At 39.6% G+C, this 20,152-nt stretch overlaps 1 protein-coding gene across 18 annotated transcripts in view; it reads right to left on the bottom strand.

Moving 5' to 3' along the window:
- Window positions 1-6,263: 6,263 nt before the first annotated feature.
- Window positions 6,264-20,152, bottom strand: part of ADCYAP1R1 (ADCYAP receptor type I) — a 144,888-nt gene continuing 130,999 nt past the window's right edge. For 9 of the 18 annotated variants that reach the window (XM_075419854.1, XM_075419863.1, XM_075419865.1 and 6 more), the window contains 4 exons: window positions 19,840-19,923; window positions 13,846-13,975; window positions 13,593-13,634; window positions 6,264-6,650 (listed from right to left, as the gene is read on the bottom strand). In XM_075419854.1, coding sequence (XP_075275969.1) covers window positions 6,441-6,650; window positions 13,593-13,634; window positions 13,846-13,975; window positions 19,840-19,923 — 466 coding nt within the window. In that variant the 3' untranslated portion in view covers window positions 6,264-6,440. The remainder of the gene's footprint in view (window positions 6,651-13,592; window positions 13,635-13,845; window positions 13,976-19,839; window positions 19,924-20,152) is intronic. The other 9 variants (XM_075419861.1, XM_075419869.1, XM_075419860.1 and 6 more) reach the window with 5 other exon arrangements.

Below are 20,152 nucleotides of genomic sequence, written 5' to 3'. Positions count from 1 at the left end.
TTCACCTAATCACAGGCAAGACAAAAGCCCTTCAGAACCCTTACAAACATATATTGCTATATATGAAGATTTAACTTATTTTCCTCAGTCATATTCCATGCACACTTCAGAAACAGTCTATGGGTGCTGAACTCTCCACAGACCGCAAGTTGAAAACTGCTGCTATAAGCAACTGTTTCTGAAACACTACTGAAAAACAATTTCAAACAACAAGGCAAATCAAGCCAATTAAATAATTGGGGTTTGCATTTCTTTTATTGCCACTGTTTATTAAAGTCACTCTGGACATATTTTTTTTTTGCTATACTCTGAAATTTTTATATCTAATTGCTGGCAGGTCTAGGCTGGAAAGAGAATGTAAAGTTACGTATCTGCATGGTTCACAGGCCAGATTTAGCCGGGATTTAGTAGCAGTGTCAGACAGATGAGTACTGAAACTCCACAAGCTGACACAATCAGTATATTTTTGCCCACTTGAATGTTGATTTCCTACAGTATGTTGACTGAATGAGTGTCCTGTCCCTTTGATTGGAAACAGCAGTAATACAGCATCTCTTACAAGACTATAACTGAAACCAGAAAAGGAGCAGATTGGGATCATTTCTGCCTTTAGTTCTGACTGAAAGCAAGCTGCTAAAAAAAACAAATCTCATTTATTTTCAAGATCTGGAAATCTTTCTCTTAGTTTTTATTACTTTTTTTTCAGGGTGCTTGGCATGCTGTTTCCAGTTAATTTTCCTGCTGTTCTCAGTGGATTTGCATGTCTGTATTTGCTTCTTTGCATTGTTTTTGCTGCTCAAATTGAAATTAAAGCTGAAGCAAATACAGCTTAATGGCATGATTATTTTTAGTCTTATCTTTCAGCTGCATGATCAAAGACAAACTGTAGACTTTATCTGAAATCAACCAGTTCGTGTTTCAGGAAGGGAGAAAAGAATTGGAGGCAAGATTAGTATGACAAGGAGCATAAGCAAGACAGGATTTATTTTAATTCGGAATTCGGAAAAAGGTTTCTAACTGCCAGAAGAGTGCAGTTTCACTATAACTTTCCAGAGAGAAGAGAAAGTGAGAAAAATAAAATTCTATTGAATTTTAAAAAGGGAGTTGATCAGTTAAGGAGTGGGAGTAATACGTGGTGAAAATAATGGCAATTGCAGAGTTTCCTTCAGGTTAAGTGTCCTTATGGCACTGTGCTGTGCTGGAAAACCTGAGGATCAGAGACCAGTAGCTCTAACTCTGCTAAATACCTTTTGTTCTTGGTCATTTTGGCTTTGTATATTTTTAGTTACTAATTCCTTTTGTCCATGGTATTTATGAAAAAAAACACAAATCTTTGAGGTAACCAGAAGTTCTGCATAGCCCTTCATATTCAAGCACAGAAGACATCACGCTGTGCAGAAGCAGAATTTCATCCATCATTGATATGACAATATTATGAAAAGCCACAATTTTTGCAAAATTACATGGACAAGGCAAATTATGGCATCTAATCCTTTCATCACTGCTGAAGAGGATCAGATTCTCCCAGGTCAGGTTTCGAGCAGGAGCCTAACAAACACTTTATTGTGTCTGGTTCTGGTCCCTGCAATTCAAGAAAGAGGCAGCGAGACTCGAGAGGGTCAAAAGGAGGGCTATGAAGATGATCAAAGGGATGGACAACCTCTTCGAGGAGGAAAGACTGAAGGACTTAGGTCTTTTCTCCCTGGAGAAGAGAAGACTCAGGGGGGACCTCATCACCATATTGCAGTACTAAAAGGGTGGCTACAAAGAGGATGGAGGCAAGCTCTTCACAAGGACCCACATGGAGACGACAAGGGGAACAGGTACAAGTTGCACCGGGAGATGATTCACCTCAATGTTAAGAATGAAATTTTTTACTGTGAGAACAATCAACAACTTCCCTGGGGATGTGGTAGAGTCCCTATCACAGGGGATTTTTAAGATGCAATTGGACAGGGTGCTAGATAATCTCATCTAGGATCCCTTTCTTGTGAAAGGTTGGACCAGATGGTCATTCAAGGTCCTTCCAGCCTGGGCTGTTGATTCTATGATTCTATGATTCTATGAACTGCTCTGCATTCCCTTCTGGAAGGTATCTAGCTCACACTTGCCATCAACAATGGAGAGAGTCTAGGAAGAGTCATCTTTGCAAATGTAATCTCATATTATCAGCACAGTCAGTTCCTGCCCTTTTCTGATTTTTATTTAGCCTTGTAGTTGCAAGTCACAGTTCTAGTTGCCATGATGGACAGATGCCGAAAAGGAGGAGTTAGACACGAAACACAGCACCTCTTTTGCATTTCACTCTGGACTCACCTGCCTTCATTTCTCTCCATTCTCTCACTGCCCCATTTTAACAACTGTTTTTCGAATACAAATATTTAAATGAAGCAGAGGAACTTGGGCATTTTTCGTCGATGAAATAAAAACTCCCACAACTAAGCACTGAAGTTCCATTACCCAGCCTCTGAGTTCCAGATATACTAAAAGTAGGTGAAGACAAAAGGAGGTGAGGTCACCATGCAGCAATGAAACAAGCCTTGTCCTTTGAAGTACAGATTGCAGTTTTCATTTGAAGATGTGAATTGTCCTGTAGTACCAGCACTCCACATCAAAAATCAGTAATCAAACAGTGGCTAGATACAGTCAATAGTCACAAAAGCTGCCACACAGAAAATTTTTGTACAATTACAAAAGCAAAATAAGAAAATTAGACAAGAAATACATTATGGACATGCTAAAAAAACAACGGCTCAAGGAGCACTGCACACTTGTTTTTAATTATGTATTGTTTTTAATAACATAGCCTTTCTAGCTCCAAAATATATTTCACAGTGAAAAAACAACAAAGCACTGTTACATTCAATTGATATTTACACCCACTTAGAAGCAAACCAAAACTGTTGGTTTCTTCCATCCTGAAACAAATAGAAATGACAGCCACTGTGAATGGTGGCCATGCGTGTCCAGCATCTTCAGCTTACATTCAGCATAAAGATTTCTTGAGAGCTAATTTGTGCGATGACATCAGAGTCTGGTTTAGATAACTATATACACCTGAACTATGATCTTTCCAGTAACACTAGGAAGGTTCGAGTGACTCAGGAAAGCCATATTTCCAAGTGCATCAACACCACCGAAAAAAACCCTCATAATAGAAGGGGGTTGCTTGTATCATACGTTGTATATTAAATGCGTTGAGAGATATCTTTTCTTCTGGTAAACTCAGTGCTGGTGAAAGGTACCAAATACTTCAACTTGTCCACTGAACAAGAAACACAGGGACTGCAACAGCAGCAACTTCCTCTCCACTGCCCTCCAACTTGTCTTGCTCCTGAGCATTGGCTCTAGGAATTTAAGGGGCAAGTCAAGTTTTCATGACTATTCAATCCTTGGCCTCTCTTGCTGAGACCACCAAAAAACAATTATAATAGCAATGTGCTGAGGCCAAATCCTAAGCCAAATTGAAGTGGCTTTGTTCTAATAATAACAACAGTTTTCTGTACTGATTTTAATTTAGCTGAGGACCTGGTCTCCAGTGTGGATGGTTGCAGGGTGGTTTTAGTAATGTGGACACTTGCCCACGAGGCACTGGACTGAGATCCACCAACTCAAATTGCAGAGCACTGTAGGACAGCCAGGAAAACAACAGATCCAAAAGTAAGCTCAGAAAAAGCCTCAATAACAACAGCAACAACAATTTTCAAAAAAATTTAAAAAGAGCCAAACACCTTCTTGCTCTGGACTGAAACATGGCAAAAAGTCTCCTACCAGAGGCAGTTATTTAATACCTTTTTTCAAAAGTTCTAATTTATTAGTGCTTGAAAAATGGCTAGTAGCCATTCCTGCAAAATATACTTTTTGATTTTTCTTAAATAATACAGTATTGTCAATTAATACCTTGTGAAAGCCCATATTACAGAAAATGCAAAACTAAACGTTACCTGTTCATCTAACATTAGATAGTCTCATTTTAAAAATGTCTAAATATGCATTTACTTGACAGATCTGACTTTCCTCATCTCCTATGTATTCCTGGACTGCAAAGTGTGTGATTCCTTGGGAAACTTTCTAAAATAGCTTTTAGCAGCATCTGCAGAGAGAGGAAGATCCAATCTATCAGTTAAAAATGCTACAGTGACTTTTGCAGAGTCTGATAGAGGGGGACAAATTCTGTTCTCAGAGGAGCAAATCAGTGCTGAAGATTTGAAAAACAGGTGTCTGGATCAGTATACTCCCACCTAAAATCCTGGAGTATAATGTGAGTGATTTAAACAATTTTGCTGGTCCTCTGTGCAAGGGTAGATTTCACCTGAAAGGGGTGTAAGCATTTCATAAGAGCATGATCATGTACCAATATGAAGTCAATTTCAACATTTCTGCCTGTTTCAAATTATTTTTACATTCATTTACACTGCTACTACGGAGAGCAGATTATGTCCCATAAAGCACTATAGAAGTGTTAAGTGTTATAATTAATATTTCTTTCATAACTTTCTGAAAACTTTTTTCTCCTTTTAAAAATAAGGAAACTAACATTATTTTTAAAAACCCATGTTTAAGATGACTTTAAAACTTTTTTTTTTAACTAAACTAACAAAAACCAGTGAAATTAAAAACTCACACTCAGCAGACATCAAAATTCTTAGTCTTTCAGGTTTTTTTTTTAGTTCATGATCATGTCATCTAACAACAAAGAACAAGCCTGAATTTTGAATTTCCTGGTTACTATTAGTTTCAGTTCAAAACTTCATATTTAAAATGTCATTTTAATTTTTGATTTTTAATATATGCATACACATACACACACGTATATATATATTTTTGTATATATATATCAGTCCATAATTCCAAAATGAAATGAGCGCTAGGACAGCCCTCAAAGCCTTTATGCACTGTATAAAGACTTTTAAGAGTTGACATCATCGACGTTTGATTGAAGTAGATATGTACCAGTCGTGGCTTTAGCTACAAGGCAAAGGTTGAAAGAATATTCTAGTTCCTCTCAAAGAAAAGCAGTAAGACCATTGGTGGTTAAACAAACAGAATATACAAAGAGAGAGAAAACTGCCAGGTGTGGGAAGTCATCAAAAGTCTGTATCTTTTCCTTGCAAACAATCTTATTGTTCAGTTTAGTTGCTCACCAAATGCAGACTTTTACCTTCTGAGATGATCATGCCAGATCCCTCTTGGGCCTCTTGGTTTGGCAGGGAAGAGTCAACACACAGAAGTCAACCAGCTTGCAACATCAGCACTCGGTGTGCCAGCACTGCCCAAAAACATGTCATGTTTGGACATAGATGGAGAGGGTTCAAGGTTATCTGGAGGGAAAGGCCATCCTGGAAATGACTTTTGTTTTTAAGGTGGGAGGAAGGGGAGGGTTATTTTACTATTCAAAGAATCCAGTCAATCAATCCATCAATTAATCAATCAGTCAATGCCAAAAATATAGATATATCTCAACTGCATGGCCCTTGTAGAAAATTCACAGCTTAGCTAGAACATAAAGAATTCTCAGAAGTGTCCCTGGGTACAAAAACAGCTGATCCCATCTCTCTTGCCTGGAGTCCCCCCACTGACTGGTGGTAGCTGTGCAGCTTCACATTGGCACAGCAGTTTCTTTAAGTCCACTGGGTACATCTGACTAAAACTAGCCATGATCTAAATTTTCTGGAGATCTTCCTGAACTGGCTGGTTTGATTAACTCAAGAACGTCAACTCCATCATAAGACTCAAAAGAGAAACACTACAGGAATTCACATGCCAAAAGACAGGGACAGACTATGTTTGACTAGGAAAAAAAAAGGCAAATCCAAATCAAAATGAAAGTAACAATGATCATGTCCGTTCACAAATTAGTATCAGTTTGGCAACCAAGGATCACAACTGCACAGTAATCACTTATTACTTTTGACTGACAACGGATTACTTGCAGATGCTCTGAAATGTAAATCATTGAGTGGGTGGGCTTGGCCTGTTGTTTATCTTTTAAATATTTTTCCGTCAATGGCCTTGAATACAGTTGAGTATTTACAGTGATTGCTAAAAAGATATATATACACATTTCCTTTGCTCTTTCACCTCTTCAAACAGGAAAAAGGAAAGGAAAGGAAAGGAAAGGAAAGGAAAGGAAAGGAAAGGAAAGGAAAGGAAAGGAAAGGAAAGGAAAGGAAAGGAAAGGAAAGGAAAGGAAAGGAAAGGAAAGGAAAGGAAAGGAAAGGAAAGGAAAGGAAAGGAAAGGAAAGGAAAGGAAAGGAAAGGAAAGGAAAGGAAAGGAAAGGAAAGGAAAGGAAAGGAAAGGAAAGGAAAGGAAAGGAAAGGAAAGGAAAGGAAAGGAAAGGAAAGGAAAGGAAAAAGGGACCTACAACACCACCAGAACTTTGTTGTTTTTTTTTCTTTTTAAAGGGATGTTTTTTGGTTTGGTTGTTGATTAGTTTTCCTTAGCTGCTCATGTCGCTAGGTTCTCCGCATTTATGCTGGACATCCGAATCTGAGAGCTGCTCTTGCTCAGAATGGAGAGTTGTGTCCCCCCGTTCACTCCGCTGCTCGCTAGAGAAGGATGACGGTGTTTGAAATCCACAGCAAAATACCGATTGACTTTCCAGCTCCTCCATTTTCTCTTTATTTCTGATTGCACCTTTAGGGAGAAACTTCAAAAGGTCATTCTTTATGTACTTAGCCGCTCGAGGACATGCTGACAAATTATCAAGTTTAGAAAAAAACCCCATAATTTGACAGAACAATTTTTAAGACTATTATTGAACATCTCACATCAGCAAAATCTGAAGTGACTTCTCCATGTCTGAAAGAGGTCCAGGAATGTAGTGGGAACAACAGCTCTGATTCTGTGCCGCTGACTTCAGGTAATTTAGGATCAGCTCAGAGGTGCATAGAAGACCTGTTCAACACTAATTCCAACAAAGTTCTTTAGCTAGCATCTTGGAGAAAATACCCTGTTTTCATCAATGGCCATTACCAAAATCACAACAAAGAGCCAAAGAAACCAGCAACCAAATGGTACTAGACGGTAATGAAATAACCTGTCCACAAAGGCAACTTGTCTCTCACCTACCGTTAATAGGTGTGTGTCTGCCAAAAACTTTGCCTCCTACTTTCAGATCACCTCTAAGTAGAAGATAGCTCCTGAATTCATATACATCTATGATATCCTCCTTTCCCTTGAGCTTTTTTTCATGGGCAGCCACAGCAAATCACCAACAGTAAAGTGATCCACGGTCAGATGTCCAATTAGCAAATAAGCAAAGAGTTCTACAACTTTTCTACTTTTCATTCATCACTGATTACCTGGAAATCTTGCTAGGTGTATGCACATGTGTGTACATATATACAGAAGACAGCAAAAATGGAAAATAAGAAAGATTTTACTAGTGCAGACCAACGTTTACTTGGTCTGTTACACTTTCCTGACAGTAGCTTGTAGCATATTTGTGAAAGAAATAGCATAAGAACAAGGAAATCTGTATTTTCCCAACGTACTTTTCTAGTCTTCACTGAGCTGCTGTGTCAAAGATGTTCTTCTTGTCTTTAACAGTCTTTGCTAGATTTTCCTAGACTAATACAAGTGTCAAAATGGATGAGCATATGCCAAAATGCTAAACAAAAGTTTCAGCAGTATGGACACCTTATAAAGAGAGGAAAAATCCAACTGGAAAATTTATATTCTCCTTCTAGTATTTCTAAATTACTATTTTGCTTTTAAGTAAAGATAGGTATAGATTAGACAGAGTATGGAGGTATATTTCCTCTGTAAAAAGAACATAGTGTTTGCATCTGTAACAGTGTAATACACCAAAGGTGAATCCTTTCTTACCCTGAGCAGTTTAGAGGAAGCACAAGACATTCTCTAATGTCTTGAGAGGTAAAATGCCTTTACTTAATATGCTTGTGTTAGTTTGGGCCCCTTGCCTCCAAGGGGTTACAGGAAATCTGACACACTGTGCATGTTACCTTGGAAGATTCTTATCTCCAGGCTAGTTTTAGACAAGATCTTCTGGCTATTCTTTTAGCACTTATGGAAGATAATAGATGAAACAACAATTGTAGGTAGGAGAGCTGGATATCCAGTAACGCCAGCTGGTGAAGTATGAATGCAGCCACTAATTCCAGCAAAGCATAATCCAGAATTCATCTTCTGAGCTACATGGGGATGAGCCATGAATAATGCTTCAACATTTACCTAAGAGTCATTTAACAGTCACCTTGACAAAACACCATGAGAAAAGATGACCTATAAGATAGTTTAATGAACTTGAAGGGATAGTTATGGTTATCGGAGAAGGAATCACTTGGATCGAGGAGTTCAAGAGCTTTTGTACTAGGTACCAGCTACTGCATGCTGTATGCAAACAAGTGCAGAACACCTGCTGCGCTAAAACTGGTAGAAATAAATGGTCTCAGCCTCCTTGAAAAGAAGAAAAGAAGGCAATTTTAGGAGAAATCTTCTCCTGTTGGACTGCAAAATAGATGTATATCAGTGGAGGAGAGAATGGATGAACTGTAGATATTCCTCTTAAGGCAGCCTTGAGGAGGGAGTCTTCTTCCATTAATTCAGAAAATTATTATCTATCTCAGGTATTCAGTTTGATTAAAAAAAAATTAGGAGAATTTGGAATTTAATTTTGCAGATCAGAATGGGTGAATCACAAAATCCCAAAGGTGGGCAGCTGATGCTAGCAGTAGCAGTTGCCATGTGCAGAGAGGAGTATGACGCTTTCAAGTTACCCAGAGGGTGCCTGAGGGGTTTTCTGGGCATCTGACACGCTTGGACTATGTGTGTGGAGGGACCAGTTGGCAGGTGTTGGGTCTCACGAGAGGAGTGGACAACAGTTGGCTGGTGCCAGTTGTCTCCATGGCCAGGTCTAACTAGGGGAAGCTGCATATAACCAACTCCTGGGGAACGCCCAACCAGAAGCACAAACAGGGCATGGTGCCTGTTGGGAGCAGCATCAGCAACAGGACGTGGTGTCTGTCGGGAGTGGCATAAGCAGTTTGTACACCAGTTCTGCACAGGAAGGGCTGTGCATTCTGCCAGTCGTTGGGCTGCTGCCTGTTCTGCTCATCTGCAGACTTAGGATGCATCTTCAAAGGTCATCTCAGCTAGCTGGTGGCTCTGCAAGCCCACTCAGCAGCTTGAAGGTATCCAGGGAATGAGAAGGTTTTATTAGGCAGTGCTTTGAGGTTGTTGGAAACATGGTGGCAGAGACTAGGCCATCGTTGCGTTCTGCATCAGACACGAATCAGCTACCAAGCCAGGCTAGCCTGGGAAGAGTGGAGGCAGCCACCCAGACAGAGTTGCCCATCAGGGAAACTGTGGTTCAGGTGGAGGGTTGCAAAAACTGTAACCCTGCCTGATGGGTGGAGGAGTGTGGAAGCTGCACCCGCTTAGGTGGTTGGGTGGGCTCTGCTGGAGCCATTCAGGTAGCAGAGAGGAGCTGCAGGAGGAAGTTAGCAGGCTACGCTACATTAGAAAGGGTGAACAAGAAATAGGTAGAGTATTATTTGATGCTTTGCAAGAAGAAACATTAGGGCCTGGTGGCACTGACTTCCAAGGACCATGAGAAAAAAAGGCTTCAACAGCTAACAGACAGCACCTTGGAGAAGGAGGATCCTTGGTCTCTGGTGATCCTTGGTAGCAGGTAACCGCTTCACTGTCCTTCTTCTTATGTACCAATCAGCAACAGATATTAAGCCTTGTCAGCAGACAAAACCAACGGGAAATAGTCACGGGGAGAAACTGCACCAGCAGCACATACTTAAAGCTGCAAAATGAAGCGGCAAGAGCTAGTACTGGGTGACTCCCTGCAGAGAAGCACTGAGGCACCAAGAAGCCTGCCTGCTTGATATACAGTCAAGTGAACATTGCTGCTTGCCAGGAGCTGAGATCCTTGATGTCACAGAGAGATTGCCACAATTAGTCAAAAGCACAGACTTCTATCCCCTACTTCTTTTCCATGAGTGTGCCAATGTCACTGTAAAGCAAAGCCTGGGCAAGATCAAGCTGGACTTCAGAGGCCTGGGGGAACATGTGAAAGGGAGAGATGCCCAGGTGATCTTCTCCTCTATCTTGCAAGTCAGAGAGAGGGATGCAGGCGGAAATTGATACAGCATGTAGATCTATACCTGGCTTTGTGGCTGGTGTCATTGCTAGGTTTTTTTTCTACAATCGTAGAACATTCTTCAATGAATACAACCTACTGGGTAGAGATGAGATATGCCTACCTAGAAGAAACAGGAGAATTTTCACTAGAAGATTGGCTGACTTAGTGAATTGTGCTTTAAACTAATGAACTTGAGGGGTAGTGTCCAAAGCTGTGACATCTGCATATTCATAAACAAGAGGTTGGATGAGTTTACCTACCAGAGTAGTGAGGAATGCTCCCTCTACTTTCTCCAAAGGCAAGAATGCTAAGTCCAGTCACCTCAAGTTTGTGTGCACTAATGTGTGTAGCCTGGACGGCAAACAGGAGAAACTGGAGCACTGTGTCCAGTCAGAGAGTTGTGATACTACAGAGAACACAGAAACTTGGTGGGAAAACTCACATGAATGGAAGACCACAAAGTATGGCTACAAACTCTTTTGGGGAGGTAGGAAAAGGAGAAGAGAAGGTGGAATTGCACTTCATGTAAAAGAGAAATTTGAGTGTATGGAGGTGTCCTGGGTTTGGCCAGGACAGGGTTAGTTTTCACAAGAAGCCGGAAAGCGACACATCCTGGCTGGCTGACTCAAACTGACCAGAGAAATCGAGTATTCGATACCATGCGACATCATGCTCAGTTCTGAGTGGGGGAGCTGGCCGGGGGGGGAAGTTAACAGCAGCTTGGGAGAGTGCTGGGCACCAGGCAGTGTGAGTTGCTCTGTGCTGTTTGTTTTGTGTATTCTTCTTATCAGTATTATTGTTCTTACTGTCCTCTTCCTTGCTGTTCTGTTAAACTACCCTTATGCTGACCCATGAGTTTTGCCTTTTTCTTCCCATTCTTCTCCCCATCCCCAGCATGGAGAGGGGCAATAGAGACCGCATGGCCCTTTATTGCTGGCTGGGACCAAACCACGATTGGAGGTGAGTTATGGAGACCACGAAAGTTTTATCAAATGCCCTTGAATCAGATTAGAGGAATTGCCACCAAAGAATATCTTTTGTTAGGCATCTGTTAGCAACCTCCCAATCAGGATGATGAGGCTGATGAAATTCTATGATTCTATGATTCTCAGTCTTTGTTTGGGTGCTTAAGGAAGTCTCAGAACAAAAGAACCTGGTTCTCATGGCTGACTTAAATTACCCAGACATTCGTTATAAAAACAACACAGTGGTACACAAGTTCTCTGTCAGGTTCCTGGATTGTATTTAGGATTTCTTACTGCTATGGCTGCTGGACATGCTGACTAGAAACAGCTCATTGCTGTTCACTTGGAAGGAGGTTGTAGTGTGGTGGATCTCAGTCGCTTCTGTCAAGTAGCAAGTGACAGGACAAAAAGAAATGGCCTCCAGTTGCATAAGCGGAAGTTTAGATTGGATATTAGGAAAACTTTCTTCATTGAAAGGGTTGTCAAGCAAAGGAACAGGCTGGCCAGGGAAGTGGTTGAGTCACCATCCCTGGAGGTATTTAAAAGGGGTGTTGACGCGGTGCTTAGGGACATGGTTTAGTGGTGGAATTGGCAGTGTTAGGTTAATGCTTGGACTCCGTGATCTCAAAGTCCTTTTCAACCAAAATGATTCTATGATTGCTACATTTACTGCTCACAAAACAAGAAGACTTACATGACAGTATAACCAATGACAGCCTTGGATACAGTGATCGTAACATTGTGTAGTTAAGGTACTGCTGAGCACACTGAAGATCAGTAGTAAGAAAAATACCCAGGATTTTAGAAGCGACAAATTCAGTATGTTCAGAGGTCAGCTGTGAGGGATTCCATGGGAAGCATCTATGGGAGGCAAAGTAGCTTGTGAGTGCTGGGAAGAAGGCTCAAGAACAGCCTCTGAAGCGCAAGAGGTCTATCCACTATAAAGGGAAAGGAAGAAGGCAGAACAAGAGACCAGCTGTATTAACAGTGAATTTTTGCTTAAAAGCAAAAAAAGAAGCATACTGGCTATGGAAAGGCCACCAAATACCCATCAAGGACTACAAGAACCTTGCTAGGGCATGCAGAGATGCGGTCAGGAAGGCTAAGGCTCAGCTAGAACTGAAAATGGCCAAAAAAGTCAAGAACTACAAGAAAGCGTTCTTCAAATACACGAACATTGAGAATAAGCACAGGGAAGACATAGGTTGATTGCTAAACAGTGCAGGGATCTAATCACTAACAATGCTGACAAGGCAGAGATTCTCAATACCTCTTTTGCCTCTGTCTGTACTGGTGTAGCTGGACGCCAGGTCAAAGGATCAACCAGCTACGACAACACATGTGCCAACTTACCCGGAATGGAGGAAGGTCTGGTCTACAGACTCTTGCAGGGGCTCAACCTGCGTAAACCTATGCGATCAGTTGGAGTCCACTCCATGTTGTTAAGAGAAATGGCTGACATTGTTTCAAGGCTACTGTACATAATATTTGAAAAGTTGTGGAGATCAGGGGATATCTATGGCTGGAAGAGGACAAATGTCATACCCGTATACAAGAAGGGCCCAAAAGAGGCTAGGGTCTATTCTACTCCGTTCCATTCCATTCCATTCTATTTTAAAGGGGACCCAGGAAACTTCAGGCCTGGGTCTTACTTCAGTCCTTGGAAAAATAATGGAATGAGACCTCCTAGAAACTATTGCAAACCAAATGAAGCAGATGATTAGGAATAGCCAGCAAGGATTTACCAAAGCCAAATCATGCCAGACAAATCTGATCTTATTCTACAACAAAAGAATATTTTCTGTTGACATGGGGAGACCAGCGAATATTGTTTACACGGATTTCTGCAAAGCATGTGACACAGTTTCCCACAGCCTTCTCCTAGGCAAAATGGCAAGACATAGATTGGACAGGTGGTCTGCAAGATGGGTGGGAAATTGTCTAAAAGGGCACATTCAGAGGGTGGTGAACAATGTTTTTTACTCAGTCTAGTAGCCTGTCACTAGTGGGGTCCTCCAGGGATCGATATTGGACCCCTCACTGTTCGACATCTTCATAAGTGATCTGGATGATGAGATTGAAAGCATCCTCATCAAGTGTGCTGATGACATCAATCTGAGTGGTGAGGTGGACATGTGAGAAGGGAGAGCTGCCTTACGGAGAGAACTGAACAGGCTGGAAAAGTGGACTAGCAAGAACTGTATGAAGTTTAACAAAGACAAATGCAGAGTTCTTCACCTGGGATGACATTACCAAAGAGCCCAGTACAGTCCCTACCTCTGTTAGTGAGCGTTTATTTGAGCCATCATCTCTGGCAAGGCCAATGTTCTGGTTTAATGAAGACATCACACACCCTCTTTCTTTTGCTATGACATTGTTAGATTCAGCCTAAGGTATTAGGGAATATGGTAGACGATGAGTTGCAGTGCAGGATTAGAACATCAGTTACTCCCACAAGGAAATGAGATGGGGATGGTGGGTGGGTGACATTAAACATTAAAAGTCTTACCTCCCCATTCAAGAAACAATAAAGAACAGCCACAACAAAACCCTAGGTAAATGGGAAAGAAAAAAAAAATGTAATTCAAATCCTTCAGTAAATTCTTGAAAATAGTTGGAGTTAAAACAAACAAACAAAACCAAAATCCTAGTATACAAAATATACACATAAATAATCACACAGTCTGAGAACTGTGCATGCAAAGTAGTTACAATAAATAGAGATTTCTTTTTAACAAAAGCAGAATTCACTGTATAATCACCTGGAAAGATCCCAGTCCCAATTCAAACACTAGTCTCTCCCGCTTACTGACATTTTCAGGAGAAAAAGCAAACACCGTGTAGTGAATTCCAAACAAGGGGATAAGCAGTAGTGTAGAACGAGCCAGTCTCCTGTTATAATAGAGTGAAAGAACTTTAATGCAGCCTTGTAATAAACAACTTGTGCTTAATTCAAGAAGAAAACACAGAGACCGTTTTGTTGCCTCCCTTTTGGGAACTATATACACTGTATAATTATACAAACAAATATACAACATTCCCATTTGTTCCCAAACAGTGATTTCACACACACTGTAGTTTGCTCCCGCTTCTTCACACTGCTACAATAACAGAACTTTAGTAACGCTTAATACCCTCTACTGTTATTTTAATTTGCATTATTATAAGCAGGGATTTTTTCTGCTGTGCCAAACATGAGAAACATAATCTTGCTAAGGGATTCAGACTGCTACCATAATACAATAATAAACCTCTCACCCAGTTGCTTAATCCCAATGGAGTGTTTGAAATCACTTTTTTTGTGTATGTGAATTTATTTCTGTGTACCAAAAAATTCCAAAACAGCAATACAAATAAAGCTAAAATATCCCTGTATGTTCTTATACTCATGATTGTTCCCTGAGGTCTTGATTTTGGTCTCTTTTATGTTGGAAACATAAGTGTAATTCCATGGTGTAACTAATTTCCACGACTTTAGAATAAAGACGTTATAGAGAGAAATCAAACTCAGCAGTTATAAGCAAAATGGCTGGAAATGAAGGTGTGTACCTGTCAGTGCTTAACTGGGTATGGATGAAATTCCCCAAAAGCAGGGGACCAGCCAGGACTTATGCATCGGTTTTGGTCAGTGTCATTTGCTGACTGAGCAGCAAAAAAGACCCAAGAGAAGGCAAACGTTGATCAGCAAATAAGGCAAGTGCTTTCTTATAAACAGAGTGGCCTGAAGTAACCTACAGGACATTTTTAAAGGAGAAAAAATATGATTTATTTCCTTCAAGTAAGTTAAGGAGGTAGATGGAGGACAAAGGAAGATAAAAAGCCATAAAGATTTTTGGAAAAGCAGAATATTTTTTCAAATTCAAATGTTCACTCTGCTTATATCTATGACATATTGCAGACACATTTGAATTCATTGATACATGCTCAAGAACATCCCAGAAATAATGTGTTTGCCTTACTGAAAGTGAAGACTTCATAAATACATCTCCAAGAACTCTGGGAACATATGCTGTTACATCCAATAACAAACTGGAAATGGAACGTTAGTTCATAGCTAGTGTCCCTCAGTCACACGTTATGTGCTAATAGTGATAAATACATCACAACCCTTGCCTTGAGATTGTACTAAACACACGCACTTCTTCAGTTTGATGCAAACGAAATCTCAAGTCTTGGTGAAAGATCCCACAAACTGCAGAACACAGTTCTTCTGAATTATCAAGTTAGACATTCACCAAAAGTTTTTTTAAGAAGAGGAGAAAAACCTTGGAACAGGTTGGTGAAGGGCATACAGAGTGTCCAAATTTGGCGATCGCTAGAACAAGTGAGCTGTACAGGAGTGACCCAGTGTAATGGACTAAAAGACCTTTTGAGGTCCCTTCTAGTCCTTTTTCTCTGTGGACAGGTAATCAGATTAATGAAAAGAAACAGAAACATTGTGGAAAAGATTGTAGAATAATTCTACCTCCATGAACAAAAAAGGGATGTAAAGAGCAGAAGGGTCTTAAATTAGCCATGGAATTTAAAAAAATCAAACAAAGGTAGTAAACTAGGCAAAAAAGTATCATCTCTCAAAAACCTGTTACCCTTTATATTCAGATTTTGTAACAACAACAACAGGATAAATGTTATTTTGATTTAAAAGTCAGAATAGAATTGTCTATTAGTATGTTCTATTTCATCACAGTCATAGGAGATTAATTTTGGGAAAGATGCAAAGGAATACTTTTTTATTGTCAGTTATCTGGCATTAATTATATCTAGCTAATCACACAATTAGTTTGTAGGATCTTGAAATATAATACCATCGTCAACTTATTTGAGATACTGTATTCAATATTGTCATAAAAGTCAAGAAGAAAGTACATGAAATGTAAGAAGTAACACATTCTGAAGTTTATAGATTATGAAGATCTATAAAGAGGAAAAGAAGATTTTAATGATAAGGAAAACTTGAGAGATAGTAATGACTGGATGACAATGAATTGTGTTTTTTCAAGAGCATCAGGAAGAAAGTAGACTGACAGCATTGCCTGTGAGACAAGTAAGTTTATGTGCAATGGTGAAATCAAGGTGAAGTTATTCACTCTCTTTTCTTCCCAAACTCTTTCAGACCAGCAAGAAACTTGAGGAATGGATCAAAAAAATTTGAGGACAATAATGGCCCAGTTGGCCTTTTAGAAGCTATTTGGCTATTTAGAAGAGATATGTTCTTCAAAAGGTCTAACAAAAGCCTTCTTCACATTCTAACAATTAGACGAATGTCTTAAAGTTACTTTTAAAAAAAGCAAGTTGTATTTCATTGTTTGTTGAGGCAGACTTTCTATTTTCCAGCTGTTATTTTCCTTACAAACAGTTTAAACATAAGATTTTCTCCAATAGCATGGCAATGAATGTGGCCTTTCTATAAAGTATTAGTACAAAAAGACACAGGTAATAGCATCCTCTGTCTTTCCTCACTCTTTTATTGCATTATGGAGACACCTCTTTACAGTAAAAGCAATAGAAATTAGAAATGTCTAACTTTGACGAATCTCTGAAGCGATCATGTTCTTATTTTTCCGTTGCATATTCACACTTCTTAAGGAGACTGCTGAAGTGTCTATGGATATTACATAGGACATAACCGGGCATGAATTGGAAATGAAAATACATATCACTTTGCATTGTTGAGTAGAATTTCCACTGATTTGTACTGGATGTTCCAGTGTTCTTATTCCTCTTTTTAAAAACAGGTTTCTAGAAGACAAATTCATGCTGTGAGCTAAACAAACACAGTAACTGTATGTCAGATGAAAAAAAAAAAAACTATTTTGAGAAACTGTGCAATATGGAACAAGGACCAGTGGGTTCTAAATAGTCTAAATAGAATCTTCCAGCTTCTGTGAATGGGATGTAACAAAGATATATCTCTAGTCTCAGAACCTGCACAACTGTAAGAACTGCTGAACTGCTGAGCTAGATATGTGATGATGCCATTTGGAGTGAACCAGGGAGGCCATCAGAAAACACGGGTCCTCTACATCAGAGGACCTGAAGCTCCAGAAGTAATTGTGTAAGGAAATTTGTGGCTGTCAATCTTTTCTGTCTCTGAGAGAGGGATGAAAACTGTAGCTTAGACATTACTCTCCCACCAGTTCCAGGTATCTCTGCTGCACTGGAGATGTGTCTTGTGCCATTGCTGCTGGGACTGTAGCTGCTTCTGTTGGACTAATTGCAAAGTCCTGTAACTCAAAAAAGCCATTTTAACTCACATAAGATTTGACAGATGACACTGTGTGCTACTAAGGTAAGGATAAAATACAGAATAGCTTTTACTCCGGTAAAGGCTTTGTTACCTTGGTCATAGAGGTTCTCACCATTCAACTGTTTCAAGGCAAAACATCACAGACTGTCAAAAAAAGGAGACCTTCAAAAACATAGCCTTTAAAGGAAGACTATGTACCTATTGTTTTGCTGTTTAGGCCTGCCTCTTCAAAGGAAGAGAATTGTTCAGTTTAAATGCTGAGTCTTAAGTGAAACAGTTTTAATCAAATGAAAGCTTTTGCAGAGAATACATCAAGGTCTGTGGTAGTCATGTAAAATAACATTCATCTCAGCAAGGTCTGGACACACATGCTGTAAATATCTGTACTGAAATTATTAACATAATGTCTAAAGCTGATGCAGAGAAAAATGCACTTCTAAGGCATAATTCTTGTCTGCTATAGATGCCTCTTTAAGAAGAGGTGACTCCTGTTGTGAATCCCATGAATATGTGCTGAATACATCTGTTGATGTACATATTGACTAGCTTAAAGTTATGAAATATCTGTAATGATGACGTCTAGTTTTAGCTGATTCCATACCTACATTCCCTTTATTGTCAATGGAGTGTAACAGACACTTATGCACAAGGACCAACCATCTGTCCCTATGGAAGGCCTTATCACACCCAGTCTCTCCGCTGGTAACAAAGGGCATCTGGACTGAGTTTGTCATATAAATTGCTGCACTGTAAGCTTACAAAGTTTAGATTAGAGGAATCCTACCTCTTTGGTCAGAACTAAATGATGAACACATACAAAAAATAATGGTGACATTATTTGAAATAGAAGGATAAGGAGCAAACCAAGAAGATACAGGATGTCATTAGTAATGAAATGCTTAATATAGCTTATGTTTAATAAACCAAAGTATTTATTTTATCACAAAGATGCTAAACATAGTTAACACATCACTTTCAGGAACCTCAGTAATTTCCCTGATAGATACACGTATTTTCCAAAAGCTGAATTAACTCTGTAGGATCACTTTTGAACAACTGAGGTAATTCCTAAACACAGTAATAGATTGCAATCTGTTATTTTCCCATGTGTAAATCATGTCTTCAGACTAAGGACTTGAAAAGCAGTGGAAGCTTGCTGAGACTTTCATATTTTAACACAAAAAGTAAGGTTTATTTATGTTTATTGGAACTGTATAGAATTTTTCTGAGCTTCCATTTAGGTTGAACTCTTGCCATTGACTAGGTAGAAGATATCAGCTTAGAGAGTTGTCAGTCTGCCATCTTTCAGAAACACTGCACTTCCTTAACATGAAATTTGTTCCTCTGCAAAGGCCCAATATGAAGTCTATTCTGCATCAGGTTGTAAAGTAGGTGGTGAACTTCATATTTCAAACTACCTGCTCCTAAGTGTAGGTCCTAGTTTTACCTATCTGTTCTTAGACTTCAGGGTTCTCTCAATGTAGAATATGGAGCTGCTGACTCCTGTTCTGTTCTCTGTTTCTGCTATCTGCTTTTGCACAATGTCAGTCTGTTGACTGAATCTTTTGAGCATCTTCATTGCTCTGTTTCTTGAACACCTTGAGGAGATGTAAAATCACAGAGAAAATTAATTTTCAGGTTTAAAATGTTTTATTCTAGCTAACAAGCATAATATATGCAGCTATAAGTTGTAAGGCAACCGTTTTTCCTTAGAGGTGTCAAAGACAACGACTGAGTCTTCAGCAAAATGCTGTGCTGTTGGGTCTGTGTGGCATAACGTCTCTGAAAGTGTTTATCTGCACTTCTAAGACTGCTATGAAATTCAAGGGAAAGTTCATCAGGAAACATTGTATAACAGATTTCTGAAATGTACACCTCATCTAAATGAATTCTGTGGGCTTGTACAAGTAACAGAGAGTGAGGTGCACTATGAGAAAGTGATTAATTCACATCTGTAGACTAAGTGGCATTTATTCACTTTTCTGGATGCGTCACTCTCCATAGGCAAATCTCTAACAATGATTTCTGGCTAGACACGTATTTTGATACTGTTAATCTTGGCCTTTCCTCACCCCTGGGTGTGTACTGACACAACTTCACTCTGTTTGATGATTTTTATATGTTTTACACCAGCTGATAGTCTGATTCACTTAATCCCGCCCTGCCCCTGTTCTAACAAACTTTCAGGTGAAACATTCACTCTCAGTATGACCAGCGCTCACCTCTTTGCTGTATAATAAAGAGCAACTATTCATGATTTCTATACAGACACTACCCAAAATCACAAAGAGCATCAGCAATAATTACAAAAATTAAAAAATAAATAACCTTCAAATCCTTGATAGTGCTGCATCAGCAAAAGAATAGAACAATGACAAGAAATTCTACATGCAACAAGAACTAAATGAGCTCTTACTCTCTGGTTACTGCCCCTTGGCTAATATCCATTCATTTACTTGCAACATGCGTCATACAAACACAGTAATGTCACAGGATTGCGTACACTTACAGGGTAATGGTTGATAGTTCTGACATCTTGCAAGAGTGCTGGTTAGCCCTCTTAGGCTTACAGTAGCATTTCTGAACGCAGCTGCTAAATATGACAAGATTAGCATTTTTTTCAGCATATTGTGAACAGGCCAAGGTAGGTCACTTTCAACACATTTCATGAGACACATCACAAAGATGGAAAGCAGACATGACAGAAAGAAACTACAGCACAAATCAGCTGCTTGACTGAAGCAAAAATAAACAAAAAAATTAAAATGCAGTGGCTGTCGCTGCAACTGTGATGTGTTGATTCACAGACAAACCAAAGAAAG

This window comes from Opisthocomus hoazin, chromosome 4, assembly GCF_030867145.1.
Source record: "Opisthocomus hoazin isolate bOpiHoa1 chromosome 4, bOpiHoa1.hap1, whole genome shotgun sequence".
Taxonomy (NCBI): domain Eukaryota; kingdom Metazoa; phylum Chordata; class Aves; order Opisthocomiformes; family Opisthocomidae; genus Opisthocomus; species Opisthocomus hoazin.
Note: the sequence above shows the minus strand (reverse complement) of the source record. Positions and strands in the feature narration are given on the sequence as shown.